The following is an 11,119-nucleotide window of genomic DNA, read 5'->3' on the forward strand; positions in this document are numbered from 1 at the left end:
CCTAATGGCTCCATACCGGTTTAAAAAACCGATCCAAACCGAAATGAACCTAATAAATCCAAACCGGTACCAACCCGAACCCAAACCGCACCGAAACCGACACCGGATCGAAACCGATAAATCCTTATTGGGTCGGTTTCGGTCACTTCCAAACTCACACCGAAACCGGTGGAACCGGACCGAAACCGCACCAACCCGGACCGTTGACACCCCTATCCTACAGAGTACAAAGTATAGGGTATAGGGTATAGAATATAGAGTATAGTAATAATGACACCTAATGAAAAGTTAAATAATAAAAATGGGACAAAATAGAATAATAATGACACTACGAGATAAGTGGATGAAACCTATTCCACCAACGGAAATTTTATTCCTTTTTACTTTTGGGGAATCAAAGTGATGGTCATGCTTAAGTTGTCAGTTCATGTTAGGGTGAAAGTTTGGGCTTGACGATCTAAATTCGTTTGGTCTACCCGAATCTGAATAAGACTTGGGTTAAGTTTTCTTAGCCTGAGAGCAGGTTGAGGTTGAAAAACTCCAACCCTAGGGCGGACCCAATTTGGCATGAAATTTAATTTTGAATTTTTATATTATAATTGAGAGCTCCAATTGGTATTTCATTCTTTTTATAATTTTTTAACGTATAAATATGAATGGTAAAAATAGGTCAATTAAAGCTAATCCAACCATTATAGAAGTCTCAGCCCAGCCTAGCCCATCCCAGCCCAACCTGAACCAACTCATCCCTGATAGAGTCAATTAGGGCCGTGTTGGGTTGTTATGAACCTGACAGGATTGGGTTAGGTTGGATTGAGCCCAGATTGAATTTTGAGGACCTAGGGTTGGGTTAGGATTTTAAAAAACCCAACCTAACCCAGCCCTATTTCACCACTAGTTCACACTCTAGAATAATATTACCTTTTAATTTTCGGTGGGCATTGTACCGATTTTGATCTAGTAACGAGTCAAACCTAAACCAAATTGTTTAACGGTTTGATCCTGTCCAATTTGATATTTTACTGGGTATTCGTAATTAATAGCTTTTTCGTATCAATTTATCTCAGTTTTTTCCGTGTTCAGCTCGATTTCTGATTTTGGTCAGATCACTTTCAGTTTCTACTGGTGTTATAAGACCCCAAACTGAAACCAAAAAGGTGAGATTAGGATGGGTTTAAGCTGTACTGATTGATTTTGATCGGACTAGTTCAGGCTAGAAATAATAGCTCCCTAACTAATGTCTCAAGGTTTAATGGCATTTTCCCGGTAGACCCCAACCCCACAGTTCCTTTAAAATCACAGAATTTGAAGTAACTGAACAAACACAATTGGATTGATACCTTTGTAGGATCCACACTTATAGACATGTACTCAAACTATGAGGATCAAAAGGGTGTACAAAAGGGTGTGGCTTATATGAAGTGTTGAACACGGGTTCCAGTACGGCTCAAAGTTTAGACTAACCAAGTAACGTAGGTGGGATGTGTAAAAATCGTCTGCAGTCAATACACTAGTGTAATAAATATCAGGTGGCTGAAAATCCCTTGGAATGCATGTCCAGATGCTCTCAGCCGTTTGATGTTTCCTCATTGCTCATTGCAGAGGATATGGATGGGATATATAGATTTTGGTGTAATAGCTTGTAGATAGATTTGGTAGGAAAATGATGAGTGCTGAACCTAACATGTTGTCATTCTTTCATCCCTACTTAAAATTTTCTTTGTCTAATCTTGGGAATATTTTTGCTATTACCCTAATTTGCTGTAACCCAAGCTTGCGGCCAAGGAAATGGAACCTCCGTAGAATTCATTTTCCCTTTGGATTCACAAAGTCTCCTAAATTTTTAATATTTTATAGATTACCTTTCAAAATTTCATTTCTTTGACTGTGAACCTCGTAGAATTAAACTCAGTCGCACTCATGGGAATGATTTCATCGAAGTTATTTGTTCACCAAAAAAAAAAATTTAACCATGAAAACACTGTTAGATTATTATATTATTTTATGAAGTGCAAAAACCCAACAGCAAAACTATTACAAATAAAAGCAAAAGAAGGAAAAAATCCTTCTCCTATGACTTTATTCAGATTTGAAGGAAGCCCCGGGGGGGGGGGGGGGGGGGGGGGGGGCGGGGGGGTGGAACTGATATGCCTAAATTCACCTTGCCAAATGGGCATAGGACATTTATACACTGAAAACCCAATTATATATAAAGTAAGAGACTATCCACCTACTCAACGCAATTGTCCGAAAAAATTGACGAAACTTTTCACCATCTTATTGGGATTAGGGATTCACCACACTCAGCCTATAAAGACGGAGATTGTCAGGTAAAAAGGGGATCCGAAACTTATTGTTGTTGCCTGAAATATTGACTTTCACATCATGAGCAAAAAAATTTGGCTACTAAAAGTAACTACAACCCCCGCTGGCAGTCAAAGAAATGGAATAATTCACATTCTCTGAGATTCACAAATATTCTCCTAAATTATAGTATTTTCCAAAATACCCTTTTAGAATCCATTTATTTAAATGCCACAAGGGTTGCCACGATCAATTTTTTATCACAAAAGTTTTGATTTGATTGGTTCAAGCTGGAAATTGAAACCTCCCTAACTAAATGTTTCAACTTTCAAGGTTTAATGGCATTTTCCTGGTAAAATCATTTTTCATAGTCCAGACGCCAAGCTTAAATATTTAACATTTTTCTGGTAAATCCATTTTCAAAATTCAAGGTTTCACTACTTTGAGGCTATGTTTGGTTGTAAGGGGAATTAAAGGAAAGGAAAGTGAAATTTTCATACTTCAAAAAGAAATATATGCAATCATTACTCATATGACTTTAACATTAACTTCAAATCATTCCATATTTGGTTATAAAATTTCGCTTTACTTTGCATCCAAAACCCTTTGCTATAACATGTAAAATATATCATTATTAAATATGGTTAAAAACTAAAGTAATTTATACTATCACATGGAGTAATGATTATAAACATTTCTTTTTAAAGTATGAAAATTTCACTTCCCTTCCCTTTAAATTCCCATTGCAACCAAACGGATCCGCGGTTTTATTGTTTAAGGTTTAACGGCATTTTCTAGTGAATTCAAACTCCAAAGTGTTTCTAGCCAACTATTCATCCTGTGTTTTTCCAAAGAACTATACCTCCTATACATTTCTATTGAATCACCATAGAAATCCATTATTGAAATTGTTGCTTTGTTTCGGTTAAGCTTAAAACTGAGTTAAATACCATTACTGTTTTTAATTAAACTTGATGAAGTGAACCCTGAAGCTGGTTGCTTCTCTTTCTTTGATGAATAAAACCTTGACCTTTATGGGTCTTTTTCCTTTAAATAGAAAACAAAAAATAGGACCAGAGCTTCATAGCATTGAGAACCGATAGAGGACTATGGAGTATTTTCTTAACCCCACAGTTCCTTCAAAAACACAGAATTGGGTACAGGATCAGTCTCAATGGACTCTGATTTGGTTCCAGTTTACTGATTAAACACAATTGGGTATGATACCTCTGTAGGATCCACACTTATAGACATGTACTCACACTATGAGGATCTAGGAAAACCAAGAAAATTATTTGAAGGAATAGAGGATAGGGAGAGTAGATGCTGGCCATGATTTCTAGTAGTGGGATGAATGGGTATGGTGATCCTGCAAATGATCTCTTTCTGCAAATGAAGGGGTTTGGCTTAAAGCCTGATAATTCAACTCTACTGTATGTCCAGTGTTCATGAAGCCATTCTGGAATGGTTGATCAAGTGCTCCACATTTTCAATTGTATGGTTAGAGATTAACAAATAATGCCAAATTTGCAACACCATCGTTGAGTGGTTGATCTTTCTTGGCTGTGTGGGGGCTTTCTTGGTGCTTGAAGAATTCATGGAAATATAGACTTGGGACTACAGATTTCACAAAGATTTTTGAGTTGAATCCAGATGATGCTGGATTGCTGGAAACTAAAATTTTCTTTCAAATATGTATGCGACTGCTGGAAACTTGGAGCAGATCATGATTAGCAGAGTACTATTGAGTTCAAAAGGATTGAACAAGACCCCAGGCTTAAGTTCAATTGGGAGTGAGAGAGAGAGAGAGATCACCCCCATTATCCTGAAACTTATGAGACATTAAAGGAAGGGCTTGATTACAAAGATTGAAGCAGCAGGATATGTCCTGACACCAATTATGTATTCCAAGAGCTACTAGATGAGACAGATAAATATCATGTATCACCATAGTAATGAGAAGCTAGCTATAGCTTTTGGTTTAATGAGAAACCAACCATTCAAATTACAAGAATCTTCATTCCTGTAATGATCATCACATAGTGGAAAATTTTACTTCCGAGGCCACTGGAAGTAAACATGTCATAAGAGATGCGAATCACTTCCACTTTTGTTCCGAAACAGAGTCCGCTCTCCCAAAGATTATAGGTGACTTTGAGAACAACACATGTAAAATCTAATCAAGTAAACATGTCATAAGAGATGCAAATCACTTCCACTTTTGTTCTACATGCATAACTGAAAGCAGAATTTCCGACAACATTCTAACTACCTTGTTCTGTGACTACATACTTGTCATAAGGAGGTAGTATATAACCGGATAATCCCCCATCCTGATCGAGGATTTCAAATCTGTTCTCGAGTTGCAAGTTTAACTTACTTAACTGCTCGGAAAATATGGAACTGCAATTTAAACTTACCCACTAGCTCAAAAATGCAGATGTCTGCTTCTTCAAGTTGATTAGCATGTACAAATGCCGGCCAACCTGCACATAGGGCAGTCTTTCTCCTGAATTTAATTATGTTTACTCTCCAAGTTTGGCCTTCTCTGTTCCTAAGGGTAACCTCTCCTTTCTGTTGAATATGAAGATGTGTTCTTGCAAAGTTGCTTGGAATTGACTGTGTGAATAATGCACAGTTAGTAACGGGCAATCATTAACAATAACAAAAACTTTCTGTTAATACAATAATAGCTTGCAATAATAACCATGCATGAAATTTGCTTCTCCTTGGAAGGCTTTGAATAGGTAAAATCCACCCTTATTATTATTAGATATCTCTTTCTTTTATTTTATAGCAAGGTTAGCAACTTCATAGAGCTGCTGATCCACCTCTGGACTTTATAGCTTCCTTTCATAATTTCATAAGATGAGATCATGTTTTTCAATCTCAAACTTTTGGAAATGGGAAGCCCAGTGATCAATGTGTATATACTCACTTCTAAATGCTATTCTTTCACGTAATGCATTTGGGCATCTCTCCTTGTCCAAAACTATAATTACTGAAATAACACGAAGCATTGGGAGGGTAAATAGATTGGGAAGTTAAATCTGATTCAAGCTTCAGAAAAGTAGCGACCCAAACACACATTGGCCAAGATATATTTCAGTCATGCTTTTGTGTCTTTCGGAGGCCATTATGTATATTTTAACTTGTATACTAAATCTAGAAACCTTGTAAAATATAACAGGAAGTATTCTGCATTAACATATGCAGGGTTGCAACTAATGTCCCCTGTGGGTGCCACAACATCTACCTTGATAGCTTTTTGAAAGTAAATACCGAATTCAACTTTGTGAACTTCGAAGTATAATAGTTCTAAATTTTTATACCCATATAATTATTTTAGAAGTCCAAGCAGCACCATAGATAAACGTCAGATACATCCCTGTAAATCTGAATGAAATTCCTCAAGACTGACAGACAGACAGATACAGAGAAACACACCCAGATGGAAATTAGTTTTGCCAACAATGCAACACTATCGATTTATATCCTAATGAAAACCAGCACTAGAATAACTAAAAATGATGAATACTTGGGCAGCACCAGAAAACAAGTGAAAACATAATAAGATGGTACAACCCAAAACAATGAACCTTCAATTCCCAATTTTGTATACAAACAAGAATACCAAACAAAAAATGACAAACCATGTCACCATTTGACATCCATATACAGGCAATCCTATTATTTATCTCATGGGTAATTTCTCTACCTCAACCAGGGACCATCAACCATGTAGAGAATCCATTCTAGCAGATTCTTTAGTTCTTGAGCTTTTTATCAAATGCTGACCAAGGAATCCTGGAAGCTATTGTATTTCTCTTATGTATTAATCCAACAATTCCACACAAAGATGCTAGGGTTTTCCATTTTAGCTAGCAATCTGAAATATTCTATTGGGACAGTAGGCTTGGGTTTCACGCAAATCTCTTCCTCTACAAGGATAAATTATGGGATGCAAGTTTAATGCTCCAAAGATGGAAAGTCAAAGTTGAGATCTTTCTCAACATGTTCCTTTACGATCTTAACTGATCATGAAGCGCTTTATAATGTCCTTTAAGATTACTTTGATTCGATATTTCTAGACCCTGGCCTAGTTCGCAACTGCATTCAGCTCTTTTATATTTGGGGATAAATAGTGCACCAGGAAGGTTCTTATTATAGAAATTACTTAGCTAGTTATGTATCTGTCTGTATTAACTAAATGTTGATCATAAGATTGTAAAAAGAAGCAAAAAATTTCATAAAAACTCACCAGATAAAATCCCCGGTACACATTTGATGCATTTAAACACTTCAAGAAACATGGAAACTTGGAGGTAAAAGACTCTGCTTCTTTCAAAACTTCTGCCTTTTCTTCTTCAGTTGCAGGACGCCTTCTTGACGAGGAGCATTTAGTTTTTGAACATGGTTTATCGGTCAGCTCAACTTCCTCTCTTCTAACTTTCTTAAGCCTCTTTGGCTTACGACTTGGAAGGTGTTTCCCTGCCACAGAAGCATTTATAAGGTACTTAGAAATAAAAATAAATACTTCTGTACTAGTTCTTACTTATTGGATGAAGCAACATCTCCCCAACCCCCCCCCCCCCCCAACAAAACATAACCTAATGGAATATCAATCAAAAGCATTTTCATTTCTAGATCCAGTAGGTAGGTAACATGTCTTGATGCTCCAAATGTACATACACTACACAATTAACGAAGTTTTGTCATCTTGTAAACCTTTGGACTAAGTATTTCTTCACCCAACGTCCACTTTTGTCAGATGGATGGGACTTCAGGAGCAGTGTTGAGGGCATTTCAGATCTTTGAACAATAAAAGGAGTAATTATGAGATCACAGTGGTTGGTGAAAGCTCACTGTGGGTGAAGAAACTTTCTCCTAAACATATCGATTGATTAAAGTAGAAATATCTCTTTTCTATCTTGTTTTTTCAAAGAAATTTATGCATATACATTTAAATGCATAAGGAGAAGTTCCATTTACAGTTAAAATGGAAAGATAGCCATAAATTCAAGAGGTGCGAGTAATTTTTCACATTCATACCTGGATCATATTTACTGGCTTGGAGAACAGAATCAGAAGTCTCGCATGCACTCTTATCAAAAATGTTTACAGAAAAACATGTATTCCTATCATATCCAAAGAGGAGAAAGTTATATTCATCTATGGAGTGATCTTTCACAAAATCTTGCCAGCCATCCTCCAGATATGTACCCTCTGTAGTTTTACTTAATTTGATGGGCCACTGACTACCAGTGGAATCCTCCAGTGTGGCAAGTTCATATGCTTCTGGGGAAATGTGCTTCACAAAGTCCGGTGGGATCCGCTGCAAGTTATTAACAATTAAATAAACAAACTTTCAGATAAATATCATTAAAGCTGCAGAAGAAACACACAGGGTGTTTAGACAATAAACAGTCAATTCACATATGATACTGATAATAATGCTAGCTAGTATGTTTGAATTCTTCTAATTAAAACAAAAGGGGGAAAGAAAATAAAAGCTGCAAGACCCTGTCGTGATTGCATGATGCAGATAAATACTCTTATTCTACACCTAAAGAGTTGTGTCTGAATTTAATTATGCTTGAAGCGACCCTGCAATGAGTTCTTACCCCCTCCATGAATTTACTACAGGGCTGCACAATACACAAATTTTGCTTGGCTAAAATTGTATGTGAAACACCATGGGTTGGAAGTTCAGCTATGCAAAACCGAAAGAAGGAAAAATAGAAACCAGTATATTGTGCTACCACATCAGGACTATCTACCACTATTGTTATCAAACTGATACAGCAGTGGAGATCTTGTTCATGCGTTTTTCTCCATCATGTATTTTCTTTTGTGCTACTGGGTATTGCACTTGACCAAATAGGCCACAACATTGCCCTAACTTCTACTCTTGCGCACTCTTTGCAAATCCATAATCAATCCAATCTAGAAGAAACAAGAGTTAAAAAGAGGAAACTTCCCCAAATTGTTGGTTATAATTGCCATCACAAATCATCACCAATTGATCAACTGACGATATCCCATTGTAAAGACTAAGTGAATCAACCAGGATTCAACATTTCATTCAATTTAACATCAGAAACACTGGGAGAAAAGGGAAGGGAAAAATAAATTTTAATTCCTAGTCTGCCATAGAAATTAATAGGTTATAGCAAACATAGAAACCATAGATTTAATATCAGATTTGGAACAAATAGAATTAAAGATGAGATCATGAAGGATGTGAAACAAAGAAGAACTACAAAGAGACTCAATACAGATTCCTAATAGCCTAGTTGCCTAGATACGTATACTAAATTCATATGACAAAACAAGTGTCAATCAAATTCCACCTTTCTATTATAAAGACAGCATGTACTATCAATAACCTTAAATTTAGACAAGCAAAAAATCTTGCACACAAAACCAATGCAAAAGTATTTGTAAAATAAGCTTCGAAATATCATTTGGGAAAATTGAATTTATTAAATTTACATTCTTATTTATTTATTATTATTATCTCTCTTTTTTTTTTTTTTTTTGTGGGTAAACTTAAATGTACATTCCACATACCATGTACAATTAGCTCAGTCACCTTAGAATATAAAAAATGAAGAACTAATTGCAATGGCAAATTGTAATTATCAATCATGGCAAATTGTAATTATCAATCTTAGGAATCCATAGGTCCTTCCAGATGGAAAAATAGTCCCATCCCCAACATGCCAACACATCAAGCTCTTAAGAATAGGTAATACCTCAACCAAACTATTCCAAACAATTTAACCTCTCCTTCTCCATGTAATAGGGTTAAGTAAATCGACAGTACGAAGAAATCTAATGAAGTTGTAACTCTTCAGTTCCTTTTCTGCATCACCTGCTACCTTTGATCACATGATCACATGGTATCTGACATGAGACTTTTTTGTGTTCTCTGGTACTAACCAGTGAAGATGGAAGAGTTCAACAATATGGCATTTGGAATTTTACAGTGTGATGGACATACATGTTCAGGAACATATCCTTGCAGCAAAAATTTTCAAATGGATAGTGATGTAGCTCTGTGAAGTAATTCAGAAATGGGACCTCAAGTCTCTTTTGCAGAGCATGATCCAAAACTCTACCGTTAGACGCTGTTATTGGAAGACTCAAAAAGTTTCTTTGACGTTTTGGGTGGAAAAGACCAACTCTGTTCTTATTTCTCACCACTAATGGAGAATGAAAATCTAAACCACTGAAAATTCAGCAAGTGAATCAAAAAGTACATGACAGCCCAAGCTAGTCCATCAAATCCCCTGAGCTTTCTTTCTACATCAACAAGCAGTCAATGACTCAATGGGTCCAAACAACAAGACCTATATGATTCTAATCTTCCCCTTAGAAGGATACTTCTTTTTCTAAACCTTTATGAACCTACATTTTTTCAGACCTGCCAAAAGAAGTATAAGATCAGCTATTGTCTCTGAAGCCACCCAATCTCCCAAACACATTCTTTGCCATTTAGCAAGAAAGCAAACTGGATAAAACTATGGAAGACCTCAGGTTCTTAAAAAAAATGGTACATTATTGGTTTCCATCAATCCGAACTAACCAAAAACATCTGTTCTAGCTGTTGGCAAAATATGGAAAGAATCAACAAGGAGAAAGTAAAAAACTAAAAACCAAGCCAAAAGATGTGAATAACAAGAACTACCAATCTTGTGCAAAACCCTGGAAGCATGATCTTGAAGAAGTGAAGTCTCTCCTCTGGAGGTAAGCTCTTGCTCTTCTTCACCATTTTTGGTTTTTTCAAGCTTTAATTGAGTGCTGGAAACTGCAGAAAAGTAATCCAAGTTAGAGAACGAGAGAGAGAGAGAGAGAGGTAAATCCTAAAGAGTGAATGCTGCCAACCATTACATCCCAGCTACCAGTATCCAGCTATACTGTTTTGACGTAAAATGAAATCTATCTACTGCGGGAAACAAGATTCCTTACTGTAAGAACTGAGAAGTATTGCTTTTTCCATTTTTGGAAGACGATCAACAACATGATCGGATCATCCTAACCGTTTGATCTTCTCAAATCACTTAGCCTATTTTGTTAATGGACGGATGGAGGGTATTCTAGTAACTTGGGTTCTTCTTTCAAAATGAAATTTGACGCGGTATCCTTCCAACTTCCATAACCGTTTTTGGGACAGGATTCACCAGGTACGCGAGCGGGCGAGCGTGCGCGCGCATCATTCTTGAGAAGTTAGAAATCTATCCTCCTAGCACCGGTTAAGGACAGATTCCCGACCCGGTTATTATGGTTCGGTCAATGTATGGCTTCAGGGACCTATTAGATAAGCGGTCCAATTATGGTCTTGGGGCTTAAGGTGGTTAGGCTCGAGCCGCTCGACCAAAACAGACCAGGACCTATTTGTTGACACCCTGTTAGACCAGGTAGCATTCTTTTCTCCATACATTTATTTATTTATTTTTTTAATTCCTAAAAATATTTAATGTAATTTTTCTTAATGAGGTTTAATCCATCATTTCCACACAACAATGGCATCAAATGACTTCCAATTTTTTAAAACCCTTTTCTTACTCTTTCATTAAATAACTAGAGAGCAGGGCAGCCATTTTGCCCTTTTCTTGTGTCTAGTGTAGAGATTACGGCACCTTTTAGGATTTTTTTTCCAAATAACTTTTAGGGTAAGTGTTTTCAGTCCGCGAGAGGACCCTACACCCCTAGGCAGGGGCACGATGGTCATTGTGTTCCCCTGTGTCTGTGGCACAGTGCCTTTCCACGGATTGAAAACTTTATCTCTAACTTTAATGAACAAAACAAA

The 11,119-nt window shown here is 36.7% G+C and overlaps 1 protein-coding gene across 1 annotated transcript; it reads right to left on the reverse strand.

Moving 5' to 3' along the window:
- Positions 1–4,474: 4,474 nt before the first annotated feature.
- Positions 4,475–10,156, reverse strand: LOC122074687 (B3 domain-containing protein Os01g0723500-like). Its single transcript, XM_042639632.1, has 4 exons — positions 9,998–10,156; positions 7,357–7,639; positions 6,566–6,795; positions 4,475–4,923 (listed from the first exon to the last, which is right to left on the reverse strand). The coding sequence occupies exons 1-4, from the start codon at positions 10,079–10,081 to the stop codon at positions 4,681–4,683; spliced, it is 840 nt and encodes a 279-aa protein (XP_042495566.1). The 5' UTR covers positions 10,082–10,156; the 3' UTR covers positions 4,475–4,680.
- Positions 10,157–11,119: the final 963 nt, after the last annotated feature.

This window comes from Macadamia integrifolia, chromosome 3 (genome assembly GCF_013358625.1).
Source record: "Macadamia integrifolia cultivar HAES 741 chromosome 3, SCU_Mint_v3, whole genome shotgun sequence".
In the NCBI taxonomy this organism is placed as follows: Eukaryota; Viridiplantae; Streptophyta; class Magnoliopsida; order Proteales; family Proteaceae; genus Macadamia; species Macadamia integrifolia.

What these genes read in the sequence shown, in the direction of transcription:
- LOC122074687 (XM_042639632.1), bottom strand. Translation starts at nt 10,081, where the DNA reads ATGGTGAAGAAGAGCAAGAGCTTACCTCCAGAGGAGAGACTTCACTTC. An exon ending in CAGGGTTTTGCACAAGATTG is followed by an intron (nt 7,640 to 9,997) that starts GTAGTTCTTGTT and finishes AATAACTTGCAG; the next exon opens with CGGATCCCACCGGACTTTGT. An exon ending in AGCCAGTAAATATGATCCAG is followed by an intron (nt 6,796 to 7,356) that starts GTATGAATGTGA and finishes CTTCTGTGGCAG; the next exon opens with GGAAACACCTTCCAAGTCGT.